The following is an 18,431-nucleotide window of genomic DNA, read 5'->3' on the forward strand; positions in this document are numbered from 1 at the left end:
CAATTATACATCTGCACATATGTGTTTAGGTTTTAACGGGTGTAATGTGTGTTGTCCCGGGCTAAATAAGTTGAATGCGGCGAGGAAAATCAGCACGAATGATCTGATATTGAAAGGTCGACGTATTGTAGAATTTAGTGTTCTCATTGAAGGTCTTTCGAACTGTGCGAAATGTTTGTGTGGTCCTTTATATCTATCTCTACAAACTGTGAAAGCAGAAATGAAAGTGGGGCTTGCAGGATATTTATATGTACAGTGTACATACTGCGGTAATGTGAACAGAGTACCTTATGGGAAAAAACAGAAGAAGGTGACAGGCCAGAGAGGAATGCCCAGCTTCTGCGTAAATACAAAGCTCGGTGCAGGTAGTTATTGTTACTCATTCCTATAAAGAATAATCAAGTCTCTTTTGAATTTTTCCTTTGCAACTGTATTGACACTACCTTATGCAAGCATGTATTTCTGATAAATTTATGGTTTTTTTTAAGCAATGATTGATTCAGTTGGTGGTCCACAGAGAATGAACAATTTTCTTGCAGCACTCAATCTACCAACAGTTAATAATAAAAATCTGAAAGTTATGGAACGCAGGGCTGGTGAGATGATTGAGAAATTTGCAGATGAGAATATGGCAGATGAAAGTCAAAAAGCATTCAGAGATGAAATGAGGTGTGTGTATTTGTAAACATGTTGTTATTACCAAAGAAACATACTTTTAAAAAGTGTTCTGTGTTCCTAAAATTATTTTTCTTTCTTTTTTTTTTTATTGTAATCTATAACATGTTTGTCAAATTTCAGAGAAGTTGCAGCACAGGAGATGGATTCAAATGCAGATTCTTTTGATAAATAACTTGGTGTGGCAATAATTGAAGATGAATTTAAAGGGTAAATATTTGAAGTTTAAGCATATAATGTTAATATTCTCTAAAAATCAAATTTAATTTTCAAAACTGATATCTTGTTTGTTTGTAGAGATCCATCACTTATTGAAAAATGTAATTCAGGAGCATTTGATCTACTGACTGAGAGGTAAATAAATCAATGAACTGTTTAAACTGATTTTCTATAATCAAGAAATAGATGAACCTATATGAGTTGTAAACATGCTTTCAGTAATAGCTCATCCCCTCAACCTCCTGCCAAAACCATGCCAGAAGAGAAACATGTTGGTGTTAACAGATCTGCATCCACCAAAACAAAAAAGAAAATTATATTCCCCCCAAAGACCCGATCAGGAATGACTGTAGCAGCTGATCATGCTTGGCAAAACAGAGGTTATGACAGCTTAACAGGTATTTTTTTTTCAAACTATTTCAACATTTTTATGATGCTAATGTAGATCTAGTCTGTAACAATAACATGTATATATTTGCAATAGGCCACACCTTCCTAATAAGTAAAAGGAACAAAGTATTAAAGACAGTCATCAAGCATCGATCTTGTGCAACCTGTAAATGGTGGAAAAGAAATAGGTCAGAGAATAAGGTCTCATAGATGTGTTTGGAACCACAACGGAAGTGCTAGAATGATGGAAAGTGAGGCTGGACTGCTTGCATTGAAAGAAATGTCAAGTCAAGGTACGCCAGTTGAGATTATTGAAGGGGATGGGGATAACACTCTGATTGCCCGTCTAAAGAGTCAGTGTGGTCTGTCAGTTGTGAAAAGACTGGACAAAAATCATTGTGTCAAAAATATTATAAAAACTTTGTACCATCTTCGAAATTCTAAAGTAGTGAAAATATCCAATCAGATAATACAGCATTTGTCAAAGTGCATTAAATAAATATTTTCAAAGAATCAAGGTGATAAAGAAGGAATGCGAGAAAATTTGGTAGCTTTGGTTCCACATCAGTTTGGTGATCACAGCAAATGTCACGGGAGATTTTGTGGGTATAAACGCAAACCTAACGAAACTTATGTTCATATGAGTTTGCCATATAAGGTACCATTGCAGGATCCATTATTACGCCAGAGCCTCGATGACATTTTTGCTCCAATCATTGCCAAAAGTGCCTCATATATAGAATTAGGGTCAAGTCAGGCATGTGAGCATGCCAATAGAGAAACATGTCTGAGAGTTCCAAAACATCTCCATTATGGGGAAAGTGAGAGCTTAGACTTCAGAGTTAAAGCGACTGCAGCGTTTATTAATGAGGGTAGAAAGTATTTGTCAGAGATAAAATGAATGTTCAATTCTTTCTGATCTGTTTGTTGATATTTCCTGTGGTACAAGTTGGAATTTTGGCAGGTCTGTTCTGTTCTGCTGTTGATATTTCTTTTGGCATTAGTTGAAATTTTGACATTGTTTCATTTGCTTTGTTTTGCCTTTCTGTGTTCACTTGTTCAGACCCTGCAGATTTAGTATGTTGAAGAATTGATATTATAGACTGACTCTCTTTATAACATCAACATGTTTACAATGATATGCAGTGATAAATTTTTGATTTGACATTGTGATGATGTTACAATTGTTTGCATTATTGTTAAAATGACACTATGACTCAAAGACAGAAAACTCAGAATATGTTGGAAAATAAAATAATTATAATTAATTCTTTAGAGATCCTAAATGTTTAAAATTTAATTCCATGAAATGTTGTGAACTCATGCATTTTCTTATTGTAATACTTTCAGACATTTGTCAGCAATGGCCTATCTCCTGGACACTTCTGTGATTCGTATGCAGAGAAGATGGATGCTGACAGAATGAAGAGAAAGGATCGGGCCAGATTACCAGAGAGAAAAAGAAGAAGACTATTTTTGAAGGAAGAGAGGTCTACCTCGAAGGGGGGAAATGAAGCAATTGAAGGTTTGTCTTATCAATCTGGTTTGTCATTTGACAGTTACAGACATTTTTTCACAATTATTTCAGTATGGACAAGTTTGTATATTATTTATACCATATCTGTGTTAGAAATTGGACTTTCTGTGAAAGAAGAGGATATAGAAAAAATTCCAGATCCTGTGCCAAAGCCCTGCTTTTCCTCCTCTTCAAATTTGAAAAACTGCTCAGCACCCAGTATTGTTATTTTAGATCTGGAAACCACTGGCCTGAGTAAATATTTTTTTCTCAAATATTTAAAAAAAAAAGAAAAGAAAAAAAAAGCAAAGCTATACAACCAAATACAAATAGACTATTATCAGTATTTGCATCTATATATTTTCAGTTCAGCATGGCATTATGCCCCACATCACTCAGATAGCTGCTGTTAACAGTAATACCAAGGAGCAGTTCTGAAGATATGTGGCTCCAGACCTGCCTATTACACCAATGGCTGAAAAAGTCACCAACATTACCTGGAGTGGTGGAGTTCTTTGTTACCGTGGTGAGCCCGTTGATTTTGTGAGAATAAAGACTGCACTTGTGGATTTCTTGGAGTGGTTGGAGAAATTTCCTACCGTAGTGATTGTAGCACACAATGGCCGAACATTTGATTTTCGAGTATTATGCAACGCATTTCGTAGCTGTGGTTTGCAAGATAGATTTTGCTCTAAAGTCTCAGCATTTTGTGATTCACTTACTCTCTTCAGACAGAAATTTCCAAAACTTGAAAAGTATAAGCAAGAATTTCTAGCACAGCATTTCTGTGGTCATACTTACAATGCACATAATGCTCTCGATGATGTCATCATGCTAGATGAAATCATGCAAGCTGCACTTCTGTCTGTTTCAGACTTTACAAAACATTCTTATAATACAGAATGCCAATTTCTTCAGGAAAAATTCAATTCTTGTAAGTCTAAAAACATCACTTCCCTTCGCCCTCTTATCGGAGAAAAAATCATGAAATCATGAAATCATGCACAACAGAAAATATCGCTGGATCTGGACTAAATTTGGGACATCTGAGACTTATATTCAAGAGAAGTGGTGAAGATGGGCTAGTAGATGTGTGTAGATGTGTTTTCTATGAAAAATAGTTTAGGGAAACATCAGACAAAAAAGTGTTAGGAGAATGTATTCCAAAACTGTGTGCATATTTTAGCAAATGAATTTTATTAATCGGTGTTTTTAATCCAAGTTTGAAATTTGTGTGTCTGTTTACAAGTACATGAACTGTGGAGACAAATATTTCTATTATTTATCAGCATAAAAAAAAATAAGTGAAATACATTCATTGTATTGACAATATCTTGACCAAACTTTCGAAAAAACTTTTTTTGTCAAAAAGTTGCCCATGGGTTATCTCTCTTTGTGAGTTGTCGTCCATGATGACCTATTTATTCTTAACTACTATAGCAGCCTTGTTGATTAAACACAAAAAATATTATAGCTTCCAGATATGTAACAGAAATAAAAATTATTCAAATCGACCAAAAATGTTATTTTTTCGTATGTCCTAAATTATGGCTTTTTTGCATAATTATACTTGCCGAAATTTTAAATGTTGAAATTTTTTTTTTTTGAAGTATTTACATGTATATGATAAAATACACAAGATAATTAATTTTAGTTCTTATGTTTTTTATTCATTTTTTGTTATAAAATTAATTAAAAGTAGCCGATTTTGAATTTTCGAAAAAGTTCAGAGTTATCTCCCCTTATGAGTTATCACCCTTGTTGACCTACTTTTTGTATACCCCACGGGGTGGTCATCAATATCCAATAAAAAATTCATATGCTTTCCAGCCATCAATTTTTATTGAATTATGGATCGGATACCTTAACATTAACTTGAATACTCGGAAATGCATTTTTTTGTTCACATGATTAACGTTTTGTTAATTTTTTTTTACAAAAAAATTGCTGAAAAGAAATTGATGTAAAAAAAATAATGCACACATGTAATCTGTCAAAGCCATTTAAATGTATAAAAACTTGGTGTCGGTGATATATTGTGACGTTTTTTAAGGATTATAGAGAACAATGAATTATAAATGCGTTATGTTGGTATGTGCATATATTTAACGGTACATGTATATCTTAAATTGCTCATTAATCGACCTGCATTCTCTCTTTAATATTTCATTTCTGATCAAAGTGTCAAAGCGGTTTGAACTCAGTTAAGGTTTTTCTAACTTTATAGATTGTGTTGATATTTTCCCACATACTATGCCGAATGGTGCCAATGTCGATGTGGAAAATGATTAGCAAAACACCCATTCATCAACAGATGTCATTCAATGATATGATAAAAATCTGTTTGTAAACTTGATTCTCACTCTCTATTATTTAATGTGACAGTTGTTCTTCAAGTGTGTCTCTGTTTATATTTTCCGGTTTCCATTTCAGAGCATCGGACGCATCATAAAGACGAATGTTGTAACATTTCAAAGTTTCCTTGTTTACGTAAATGCAAGTTTTAAAGCAAGTACCAAACCATTGTTTTGTATGGTATCAATATTACGTGTACATGGATATTTTGATTAAAATGTAATCTATACTGTGTTGATTATTTAAACTAGATGGGTAAATAGGATGATTAATTTGAGGTGTCATTTGTTTAGAGTTTTCATTATGAATTCTTTTGGAAATATTTAAATCATTTGCGAGTGCGAGTATTAAGTACTTAACCTATCATATCCATTTCATAGAGCTTTAAAAAAGAGTAGTATATCAAGTGCTAAATATTCTCATATAAATATCTCTAAGATATAAAATATAATTTGAAAAACAAGAAGCAAGCAATTCAAACTTTTTTATATTCCAAAGAATTACAAAACACTTTGTTTTAATTTCAGAAAATTTATGTAATGTTATATACAAAACATGAAGGAAAATAAAAATGTATTTTCTAAACAGTGGCTAACTGTCATTAATATGCAAAAATGTATTCATCACCTAATGGTTGTACTTTACTCAGCAAAAGTATATAATGCTTTTGAACATAATCTTAACGAAGTCACTATCAAACAACAAAAAACTGTCAGGTTTAAGAACAAGTTTGTCATGCCCATAAACAAAATAGTTAAGCGCCCGAAATTGATTAGATTAAATCAAATAGGATGTAAAAAAAATCTTCCGTGTTGTACCATGAAATATTTCAAGTACAGACAATGCAACCGTGATATTGGTATCAACAACTAGAACTCTGTGTATTAATTCATTTAATTTATAGTTTACCTGACTGACCAATGTTTGTTATCGTTATCTTACTTTATGACGAAATACTACTGTAGGTTCATGTTCTTGATGGTCAGTCTTACGATTGTTAATAAAAATTGTTTGCAAATTTGAATGTTAACAACAATTATAAATAATATCATGCATTGTTATTGCTTTTACCAAAATGAACACTTTTCTTAGCCAAGTTTTAGGTCACAGCTGTGCATATACATGTGCTTATAGCACATTTTTAGCAAATATGGCTAAATATCAGACACAATGAGAACACGACGGGTGTGACCGGTCAGCAGTGGATGCTCACTCCTCCTAGGCACCTGATCCTACCTTTATCTATCTGGGATCCGTGTTTAGCTGCTTTGAAATTATATTCCGTTTTATGGCTTTTGAGGTGGTTTACGGTTTGTTATTGTCATTTGTTCACCTACTTTTAATTTCAAGATACGAGAAGGCTATATATTCTACCTATCATTAAGTAAAGACAAATTTCAAAAATATTTTACCTTTAAATTCCATTTATATTTTTTTGGTTTATTCAGAACTCCCGTTCGTAAAGAGACAAGCATAGTCTTAAATGGCTTTGACAATCAAACCGTCTTAAACTTGGTTGTTGATTTTCCGAAACTATTTAAAAAAGCGTTTAACGTTCTTCTGCAAATTGTTGGGGGTTTTTTTTTTTGGTTTTTGTTTGCTTTTTTTTTTTATTTGAGTCCATGAAAAATATTACCTTATGTATTAACACCACTCTTGCTTGATAAATAAAAAAAATCCACATATTAAAACACGGAATGTAGTAGAGTTATCTTTCTTAATTCAACAGCAAATACACACATATTAATGAATTGCTTCTTTTAAATGACAAACGCGATTTCACGAAGAACAATTTGTATTAAATTAATTGTGTCATTATCGTTTAGTTAATTTAGGTGCATTTTGGTTCCCGTTAGAGTAAACAGACGCGCTAGTAATTTGGTCATAAAACATTAATACATTTAACTTTGAAACCAGTGGATAAAAAGTAACAAAAGTAAAACTCGATGAATAATAACTGCTGCGTTGAACGAATTGGTGTGGTAGGATTTGAATTCTTCTCGATTTTTACATTGATAATATTATAACTGAAACCTAACACGATCGTAAATAAGAGTCACATTTAAAAAGTAATCACATTAATCTCATTGTCACTTGATTTAAGGAAAAAATATATATGAACATTATAAAGTTACACAAAAAGCTTAACTGTTAATTCACTAAACAAACCGCAATATTTTCAAAGACTATAGTCCTCTTTGATTTCATGGTTAGGACACTAAAAACTCGAAATACATTGAGGCATTGTACATGTATGGATTAAAGATTTAAATTTAACAATGTAAAACAAACTATAATATATCAATTTTACAAATTTATTATCGGATTAAAAAACCGGAAAAATGTGTATGAAAACAACATCCTACTAATGAATGAGTTCCATCAACAGCGTCCACCTGAACAAAGACTTCGTCCCCGGATGTAAGGGAAACCGCTGCAACCTCGGTTCTTTTGAGGTAGTAGTCATGATTCGAATCCAAAAATATGTAGCCGATGGTGTTTCCGTTTCTCTTAAGCAGAAGATGAAGCGAGTGGTCACCAGGTTGAGGCTTTACTGTTCCTATCATCGAGAACATATAGTTGCCGTCTACAGGTGCTCGGAATACACCTGTGACGGAACTGTAAGCATGACCGACATTTGTAATGACGTCATCAAAAGCAACGATGTGACCAATGGCGGGATGAAGGAGAGTCTGACTCAACTGGCTCATAAAGACGACGGGGGAAGACGCTGTTAAAGTAAAATCAGATGTATATCATGAAACAACAACTATTTTTAACAAGATTTAACATAAAATAAAAATTAAGAGCAGTACAAGTAAATTTGAAACGATTAGAAGCATAGACGACAAACGGGCAGATGACTGAAATATGGTGAAATGAATTCACAGAAAAATTTAAAACTACTTATGAGGTTTCATTAAACTTTATACAATATTAATTGTGAATTCGATTGAATTGATTGTGGTTTCAGCAGAGTGTACCCAAATTTCAACCCGTTTTGTTAACCAATGAGATTTTATATAAAATGGTACATGGAAAATAAAAGTGTACATACTTGATTTAGATTCCAAAGAAGCGACCTTAGACTCCAACGCTGACACTTTTGTGCGCAGTTCTTGAATTTCACTCTGAAGGGCAGTGTCACTTACAAGCATCCTCTCTTCTAATGACGCTACGCAGAGTAGACATGACGTCCATATCAACAAATTTGAAAATAATTTCATTTTCATATGAACGTCTTATTTTCCTTGCGAATTAGTTTTGAGATAACGTTAAAAGTGAATTAACCTTATATCCTAATAATGCTAGAATACTTCCACTGATAAAATCTGACCAGAGTTCACGAGTATAAGGCAAATATATACGTGTCCAACTACTAACTGTTCTCCTTTTTTTTCGCAGGGCAAAAATAAGGTGATTATACTTAGATCGTTTAACTGTGCATAATTGCATAAACTGTAGATATAATAAATTTAAAAAACTCAAAATCGAGCTCTTTTTTTATCTATTTCATTTGCTTTTTCTCTCATTGATTATATCAAAACGTAGATGGTATTTGTAACAATTACATTATAAAGTTTTGCCTTATAGTCGTCTAAAAGCAATTGAATGAATTAGGTCAATCGGTGTAACAATCTTATATCTACAAATAACTTTTGGTTGACTGAAGTGCATTTGTCATGACATAAAAGTCATGTTATAACTGGATGTGCGAGGTGTTTTTTAATTACTAAGTAAAAACAAACAAAAATAATGTCCCGAAAGATCATACAACAATAATCTCTAGAGCCCCTTTATTGCAAACTATTAAGATGTATGATGCACTTTTTTGCTTTTTTTAAATTTTGCAGACATCACCTCAAAAATTTTCTTTCAAAATATGATTATATTGTTTTGTTTAATTGATTGATTATGACTAAATGAATTGTAAATTTTACAGAACGGTAAACAAAGTGAAAAAGACGATCCTTTCAAAAGTTTTCCTTTTTATTTTAATAACATATGTTATTATAATTTATTCATTATTTCTTCGTTAATTAATTGTAAATTTTACCACACGGTAAATCAAGTGGAAGAAGTAACCAATGATTAAAAAAGTTTATAAACACTTTTTGATTCGGTAGTCTTATTACATTACATATGTAATTAGCACATTCATTAATAAATCTTAAATTGAAAATACCTGACCATAGGAAATTATTAGATATACATAAATCACATAGAAGTTCACTAGTTTGGAACAGAACCTCCGCTCCAGCCTGGATCTGAACTCACGACCTCTGGAAACTGCTCTCATAGCAGTGAGCGACCAGTATTTGCAATTGCAATTGACATTTTTGTCTATGAACCGGTGTTAGCATGTTTAGCATTATTTGCACAATTTGATAGAATCAGGACAAACCATGCATTTAAGACAATAGGTAGGAAAAGAAAACAATGTGTCCGGTGTAATGTAAATGCAATTATGAAAACAAAATAAAATGAATATAATAAGGTTAGATTGTTAACATGCCCAACATATGTTTCGAATAACATATGTTAAACATATGTTGAACATATGTTGCAATTTTACCTGTATAGGTAGGGGAAAAAAACAATGTGTCCGGTTAAATTTACAAAATTAAATAAATATAATAAGGTTAGAGTATTCACCATATAAAACTTAAACTTGAAGGGAAATTAACCATAAGTTGAGTTGGACAATAAACCAATAATACTGTATAAACACCCACAATGCACCAACGAGCCAACCTCGATAGCCGGTCAGTACCAATTGTCCTTAGCCCTTATTGCCACATCGCTCTCTTTATTAACACGGGTACATGTAAAGTCAAGCTTCATGCGAATATGTACCTTACACCAGCGGAACAATTTTTGTTCACCAATATTAACCTGTGCAAAAATTCTGAACAATCATACACATGATACTAGAAGCTATTAAATATATACCAAAAGATAAAGTGTGACTTCAATATAAGAATATTAATTCATTGATAAAAAGACAATGTTGTTAAAAACGGTTTCCAGAGCTATTAGATGGGTGTGATAAATGTACAATCTGAAACCTAAATAAAAACATAATGTGCATTTACCATTACGTGCCAATGTATTCTAATTTAGACATCACTTTGTTGCAACATTATAACGTTTCTGTACATTTTATTAACTTTAAAACACATCCCATTTCATTACAACAGGTCATCTTATTATCACATTTCTTCAACTTTTGCTTTAAGGCTATCGAAACCGGAATTACATTTACTTCCAATAAGATACACGAACAACAAAATACTTGATACATCAGTCTGTTATGTTCTAAAGAAGAAGTCAATGACAGTTCTTCTCTAGCATGCAAATAAAGCTAATAAGTAAATTAATCTGGCTTTGACCTTGAGTTTTTGAAAACATCTGCTCTAAGAGCGCCGCTTGACAAGGCATTCGAATCATTCCTATCTTTATGTTGTATTATCACGGAAAATAATTCTTAAAAGACAATAAAGTATTTTTATTTTAAACAATATAAAATAAGCCGATACAAGACCAGTAACACGTTTAACACTTTGATCTAATAAAAACCTTTACAGAGCATAAACTAAGGAAAAAATAGTATCTGTTTCCCGCAAAGACCTTATAGCAGCTAGTGGACCAATGTTTGGTTTCAATTCGACATGCAGCAGACAAAATAATCTTTGATCGTGCTACTGTGGTAGAGATGCTATTGCTTTAAAATCTCCAATCTCCGATACGGATGGCGATTCAGTTGAGGATACCCAAACGTCACTGACTGAGGAAATTCGAACATCACTGATTGACGCAAGAGGAGCGGACGTCCTTCGGCCAGCCTCACTTTCGACCATGCTTGGTATGACTGGGCGCCTGACTTTTCGACCTCCATCCGCTATAATATTGAGGATATTGTACATGTATATATACCTTCACAACTTCAAGAAAATTGAAATAAAGTTGTCATTCAAACTTCACCAATAACTATATTATATATAGGTACATTACGGTTTAAACACTCTTTATACATACAAGTTGAAGACATCTGTTATTTCATGTATTTTTGATATTTAGAAGCTATGCTACTGCACCAAACACAATAGTTTTTTGGGGGTTTATTTTTGTAAATACCAAGTTTGCAAACTTACCGAATGTGACAAAGTACTTGGATTTGTTGAAAATATCCTTGTATCCTTGTCTGAAGTTTGGAAATCTCCACGCATAGATCAGCGGATTACAGGCGCTGTTCATGAATCCGAAGCAATAGGCCTGAAGAGGAAAAGATGGAAAGAGAAAGATTACCAATTCAATGCCAATGAGTAAAACTATCAGTACTTGCATTATAATGTAGCATCATTTCAAATATCTTACCAAAGGGTTTAGGTAATACGGAATGTCCTTCTTTTCTCCTTCAACAATGGTCCCATAGTTAGTATACACAATGTAAGGTAACCAAGACAGCAGAAAGCAGGCAAGGACGATCACCATTGTCAAAGTCACACCCTTCTCACTTTGAGATGTATCCCCATCACTTGAAGTCGACGAAAATCGCCGCTGTTCATTAGCATGATGTCTGATGTACATGAATACCCGGGTGTAGCAAAACATTAATATGACGAGAGGGATAAACAGGTTTCCGATTTGATTGGCAATATGAAGATAAAAGGTTTCATCTCCAACGACGGGGTATCTTGGTCCACACTGAAGAGTCATTTCCTTGTAGATAGGGTCTGATATAACGGTCATGATGCTGAAAACTAGAGCGTACATCCAGGCAGCAACAATCATAATACATGAGGTTTTACGTGACACTGGGACGTTGAACTCGTTTTTAATGGCTACCCGTCTCACGCTGACAAACTTATGGATGCTGATGTACATAAGGGTATGGATAGACGACAGGAGAGAGAGTGTTACTAGGAACGAGTTAATTTTACACAGAAACATAGACATATCCCAGCACTCTTTGTAAGCGGAATGAATCGAAAACGGGATAACCACAGCAACCAAAAGGTCTGCGATAGCGAGATTTAGCAGGAAGAAATTAGTCGTGTGGGTTTCATCACGCATGCTCGGATTTTTGAGGATCACAATTATTACTAAGATGTTGCCAACTAGATCCGCCACAAATATGATGGCAAGCCATGCTATTACGAGACTCGTGAATTTCGCTGAAAAATGGTCGTGTTTTATAGTAGCGCTACAGGACAGGTGCATGTTTAAATTGGACGCCATTACGTAGATGAACTACGTAATATTTCTCACAGGGTATTGTGATTTTTAATTTCAAGTGAATAGTCCGAGTTAAGGGGCTTTGTATAAAGTGTTCTTACTAACGTAGCATCTTTTTTGTCAGTTTAGTGTAATTTCCTCTTTTTATTGTTTTATCATTACTTAAAAGAGACCATTTACATTTCTGTCTTGAGGGCTTATTAATCTAAAGTTGCTGATAATAAAACCGAATAACTGCTGAACATTAAGATATTGGATGTCAAACTTATAATAACAGCAATAATTTGGTTTTGATTATATCTAAGCAAATGTATAATTATTTCACAATATGAGCGGCTTTGCGACAACGTTATGATGATTCCATCTATTTTATGAGCTTAACGTAGGAAAGTCACTGTCTTTGCTGTTGCATCCTTCTATGAAATATAACATTAAGTACATCACATATACGGTAGAAGTTCTTTATTATCACTGCTGTTGATGACTTTTTCTTGACAGTTCCTTAATTTTAGAAACTCTGAAACGAATGGTAGAATAGTTATAAAACAATACCAAAAATGTAACTACATGATTAGTACGATATTAGAAGTTCTCAACATTACGTCACAAACACTACAACCCAATGACAAATCGCTTATGACTGCCCCACGTCATTAATACACATTTTATGCATAACAAGTAGTTGCTGACTTTGTTATAAATTAACATGCTAAAATACGCTTCTCAACATACTAAACATGTCACAGTTTTATAGCGAGATTTATAAAAGCCCAAGTTATTTATAACTGTCTTCATATACCCTGGAATCAGCAGAATTTTTGGTGGCTCAAATTTCGGGGTATTCGTGGGTTCCCCTCACCTTCGACAAAAACTAATATTAAGAAGATTTAGTTTTCCTGCTGAAACAGAAAATCGACGCATGCACGAAATTACATCCCAAAGAATAAGCAAAACACACACAGTCCACGAAAAGTGGCCCCTAGAAATTAAAGGATTCCTCAAAATAAATTAACAAAGACTAAGCCAGCGAACAAATCATTTATATCCGATCTGCTTCAATCATCGTATTCCAGGTCCTTTTGATATTACCAAAAAATCAATATACATACTGTCTCTTGCATACAATTTTATTTGTTAACAAGCGAACATAATTACCTAATATAATTGATACTATTAGACAACTTATTAAAAATTAAAATAAAGAGGGTGCTTAAGAAAGCTATTTGTAATTTTGTAAGCAACATCAATCAATGCATATCAAATATTTTCATAAGTACTGTTGTAGAATTTACATTGGTTACAAATCATTAATATACCATTACTTATTTGTGTCTTAAACCTTAAGGTTGTGCGGAATAAAAATCAAACCCACCAATGAAGAAGATGAAATAAATCCTGGTTCAAGAATAGGTACACAGAGTGCAGTTCGTACGTTTTACCGTCACGTAATAATTCAAAGCCATTGTTGCTATCCTATTGTGTAACCTGACCACTGAATTGTACGTCCTCTACCAATGACCAATGGTCATGAATGGTCCGTTACATTCTATGTTTGCGCGATTATAGAGTTTGTTGCCGAACACTTTTGATAGAGGACCTGCTGCTGTGACGTCAATTATAATCTAATAACAGGCTGAAGATGCTTCACCTTCGGGAGGTATTCCTCTCCGAGTGGCAGCCAAGGATCAATACCTCTTTCTCGGATGAAGATAACGTTCTAGTAGGGAACATGTTATTAAGATTTTGAGTTGCAAAATTTGAGTTTTAAATCTCAATTACGCATCTATCGAGGTTTATCTTATTCAAACAACGTAGTTTTAAGATTCCATTTGAAAGTAAACATTAAGTGAATACAATCTGGAGATTTTTTAAATGAATGACTTGATACTGTTTTTGTGTACATTTCTTCTGGGTCTAAGAGTGAGTTTCACATGAAATGCAAGCTAAATTCCAGCAAATGTTTACTTTACGTTTCAAATACGTAAAGCGTAACAGCCCATCAATTATACACATACGATGTAAAATTATATGTTCATAAGTCATGCGTTGGGTGCTGAAAGAACACCCCGAGAAAGCATGAAATTCAATAATTGTTGTCAACCATGTCGAATCCTTAGTAAACTATTACCATATGTCCCATGTTATCAGCCCACAATTATAAATATTCGTACACCCACAGTAGCTGACATAACCCACTAATAGATCGTTATAAGTACCATATTTATAGAACATGTGTCGAAAATAGATATTTATCATATTTAATAAAAGAAAAGTTTGCATACATATATCAATAAGAGAATTTTACAATATAATTTTCAGATTTATCTTTACAAAAATTGTTAAAATTTTAAACCAGTGGATTAAAATTGAATATAGAATATTGTCATTTTTATGTCAATTGTACAGAATGCACATCGCTATAAGCAAATTTTTATCAAAATTATTGGTAAATAGTAGGGCCGTTTAATATGTTATTAGTAAAAGGTCCCAAACTTGATTGGCTTCCATGTAATATATTGTTATAACGGGTAAATTTAATTTTTTTTTTTGGAAAATTTAACAATGAAATTAAAAATACTTTATTTCTTAAATGGGTCATCAATAGGGCAAACAATTTCAATAAACTTTCAATAGAAATTATTTGTTTTATTTTTGTCATTTCAGTTACACTTTTGTTTTGTTGGAATTCAACAAAACATTTTGAATTAGCCTCAAATATTCACACCTTTAGTTTTAAATAAGAAGAAGTTAAAGATCGATTTGTTGAGCATACAGTTTTTTTAAATAAACGTGTATGAAAAACAATTAGCGACATTTGATTGTTTAAATCAATTTGGACCTTCATTTCATAAATGATTACAAATAAGTCAGGTGAAGTAGGAAGGCAGTCTTAAAATGTTTTCCTAGGATACAGAAATCTTTGTTTTTTCAAAGCCAAGTTAATTTAATTTAGAACAGTATAACGCTTTCTTTAATAACGTTATTCTTATAATTTAGATTGTACAAAAAAAATTAAATGACATAAGCAGTTCAAATTTTAAAACTGTGTTTTAACAGGATATTATGAAGTGACCAACCAAGTTCATATCTTTTCTAATAACTGGGATTTTTTCTTAGTAAGTAAATTAATTCTTATTGGCAGTATTCTTACTGTGACAAATAAAACTTTCGTAATAAACTATGATAATCTGTTCAGTCAACGTAATCAATTATTTCATGAAAAAGATTAAAAGTAAAATCCCAAAATAAAAAAAAAATCAATGAATTTGATTTTTAGTACATGTTTCTTTTTAAAAGCGTATACTAAGGAACGTTGCCTTCTCGTACAAACATGACCCCTCAGAGGACCTTGAATTGTTACAGTTTTGCGTCGACATTGGTTAAATCATTTGAAACTCATATAATGCTCATCAAGGCACCGAACCCAAGTCCTTTTGTGAAGGATATGCACTTCTAGAATTTACAGGACAACGTTGTCCAAATAAAGGAAGAGGTGGAATTGATTAAACAAACCACGAGTAAATGATTAGTTTATTATAGGACATTTATGACAATGAGTTGGAGGAAAATGACCAATTTAATGATTATTGGGTCGATAGCAGGCCGTTTGTGGGGACCGTGGGTTAGGACAAATCTAATTTACTCCATGATCAGCACACACGTTATAGCACCATGGATAGCGCGAACATGTGTCAGCGATCTTTAAGACGTGCAGGCAACTTTATACAGCTATGGATTACAATAGAAAATACATCTTGATATATAGACTCTGGAGTTTAAAAAAAATATACTGGTTTGCCGATTAGTAAAGTTGCTAGCCGGGGCGCCCCGGTTTGTAAAGTACCAATCAATGCTATGCTAATTTTAAGACATTTCTTTCGGCCATAAGTTATCAAAAAATTAAAGAAAAGTTCAAATTGTTAAGTTTTGAAAGGACTATATATGATAAGGGTCTAAAATGGCCCCCTAAAATGAACATCATCATTTTACTGTAAATCTTTGTTTTCTTTGTACAGATATATATGTGATGTTTATACATTATGTTCATTTTGATTCAAGTGCCCACAATTTAGAAATATGGTATCATGAAGACAGTCTTTTCCCGCCATTTTTGCATTTTTAGCATAAAACAGCTTGTTTTCAAGCAGTTTTTCTTTCAAAAAACATAGAGCGCACGCTTGAACAAACAACATATTTTAATCAGACATGTAACTAGCCAAGACTAATAACTGACAAAAAAAAATTCCTTGTTCAAGCATGCGCTCTATATTTCCCATTCGTTTAAAGGTAAGATAGGTGTCAATTTTTGACTGATTTTGATTTAATTATAGAAATAGCGTCACTTCTGACGTCACATACTGCAAGTGAGTGCAAATAAATCAAATAAATAGGTGAAAAATATATTTTACATCAACTCCTCTAAAAAATAACATAACATTTTAATATTCCCGAAACACTTTAAAAATGGCGAATTATGGGGGCAAAATTCATCTCATATTATATATAGTTCTTTGAACTTTTTCCTACATGAATTATTACGGTAGCGTGCAACCCTATTGACTATAAAAATGAAGCGATTAGGTAACCTCAGTTATCTTCACTACTGGTAGTAATTAGTATCAATATGTACAGATACTGATAATAGAAAAAAACAAATCGACTGTCATAGAATAAAGTTCAAATATGCGCTCACTCTTATACACAGACTCGGCTCATTCAGTACGGCTCTTCTGGCTATTACAATGTACAATGCCGGCTCGTCGTGACCCTTTCTGTTCGTGGCTCCCGCTCTATAACACCACGGTATTTAATTGTTTATGAAATAAATAAAAATATATATACAAGGCCAGGGAAGAATTCAGTTACTTCTAGACTTTGTACGGAAAAATAAAAAAATCAAACAAAACTCAATTGTATTTTTGAAGACAGTTGCCTAAAAATTTTCCAGCCTTCCTGCAGCATAGCTTCGCCATCGACTGATCTCTGCTCTATCATATATAACTTTTTCAACAAACGCCACCTGGCGGACAAAACCTAACTAATAATCCATTCAGAGATGGAATGACAATTTTTGGATTCTGTCATTGCACAGAATGCCCAAATATACTTGCTAGAATTTCGCATCAATTGATAATATTTGTAAACATTTGAAAATAGTGACTCATAATTAACGTAAGTTCGTTTATTTTTTTTCTCTCTCTCAAAACAGTTTGAAAAAAACGTGCTTTAGCGATATATTAACTGAATTTTCATTATTTAAGGTATACCAGACTATAAAGCACACATTTCCCCTTTTAAAAGTGTATTACTAAACACAGCTTTAAGATATAGTTATATGAATTATGGAAAAGAACACCCTATAGAAAACAACAGATTTTTCCAATTGTTCATAGATTTCAGAAACGAAAACCGTACAGTGCACGTGGCTGTTGTAAGAGATTTAATCATCGATTTGTTGTTGTTATGGATTAAAAAGGACGCCATTTAGAGATTCTTTTTATATTTTTGTGTCTTTTATTTATATGAATTGGTCATTTGTCAAAAACATTTGATAGTTTGTAAAATTTTGGTGAGTGAAAATACATATCATGCTTGTTTACAAAATATCTTTAGATTTTTAAAAAATTTATTCATTAAGAAATTATTCACAAAAATAAATGGCCAAGTGTCATATATTCATGGACATATATATTTTTATAATAAATATCTAAAAGTAAAGGCGATCGATGTTTAAATTAAAATGATAGAGTAATAGATTGCTTTTGTTGAATATTGAGATAGAAAAAATAAATCAAAGCACTGCTTTTTTATGTGTGTACATGTATACCTAGACACAATTAGAATATGAGATGTTCAAACAATTTGTTGTTTGGAGTCATAAGCAGCCTAGAAATATATAAAACATACACATCCGCTGCGCGCACAGTAAAATATAAACATATGTTCCACTGAGGCTTGTTTATCTGCTTTCTTATCATTCTTCCACTTGTATCTGCTCTCAATAAAAACGCTGTTAGATTTTTGCAGATAAATATGT

General features: G+C 32.7%; 1 protein-coding gene and 1 long non-coding RNA gene across 3 annotated transcripts; one reads left to right on the top strand and one right to left on the bottom strand.

Annotated features, from left to right (window-relative positions):
• Positions 1–523: 523 nt before the first annotated feature.
• Positions 524–1,292, top strand: LOC136272378 (uncharacterized). The gene is made up of 4 exons (XR_010710370.1): positions 524–669; positions 799–885; positions 973–1,029; positions 1,114–1,292. It is a non-coding gene; the product is annotated as an uncharacterized lncRNA (long non-coding RNA).
• An 8,562-nt stretch (positions 1,293–9,854) lies between these two features.
• On the bottom strand, positions 9,855–14,157 carry LOC105331608 (galanin receptor type 1). 2 transcript variants are annotated; one of them, XM_066073842.1, is made up of 4 exons: positions 13,885–14,157; positions 11,534–12,911; positions 11,311–11,431; positions 9,855–11,057 (listed from the first exon to the last, which is right to left on the bottom strand). In XM_066073842.1, exons 2-4 carry the CDS (start codon positions 12,395–12,397, stop codon positions 10,858–10,860), a joined length of 1,185 nt encoding a protein of 394 aa, XP_065929914.1. In that variant the 5' UTR covers positions 12,398–12,911; positions 13,885–14,157; the 3' UTR covers positions 9,855–10,857. The 2 variants fall into 2 exon arrangements, with proteins under 2 accessions (XP_065929914.1, XP_034310270.2); XM_034454379.2 differs by having other exon boundaries at positions 13,767–14,157.
• Between the last annotated feature and the right edge of the window lie 4,274 nt (positions 14,158–18,431).

Source organism: Magallana gigas, chromosome 10 (genome assembly GCF_963853765.1).
Source record: "Magallana gigas chromosome 10, xbMagGiga1.1, whole genome shotgun sequence".
In the NCBI taxonomy this organism is placed as follows: Eukaryota; Metazoa; Mollusca; class Bivalvia; order Ostreida; family Ostreidae; genus Magallana; species Magallana gigas.

Coding starts and splice junctions, on each gene's coding strand:
- LOC105331608 (XM_066073842.1), bottom strand. CDS start 12,397: ATGGCGTCCAATTTAAACATGCACCTGTCCTGTAGCGCTACTATAAAA. Junction 11,432..11,533: donor CGTATTACCTAAACCCTTTG/GTAAGATATTTG, acceptor TTTCCTCTTCAG/GCCTATTGCTTCGGATTCAT. Junction 11,058..11,310: donor CAAGTACTTTGTCACATTCG/GTAAGTTTGCAA, acceptor TCAATATTATAG/CGGATGGAGGTCGAAAAGTC.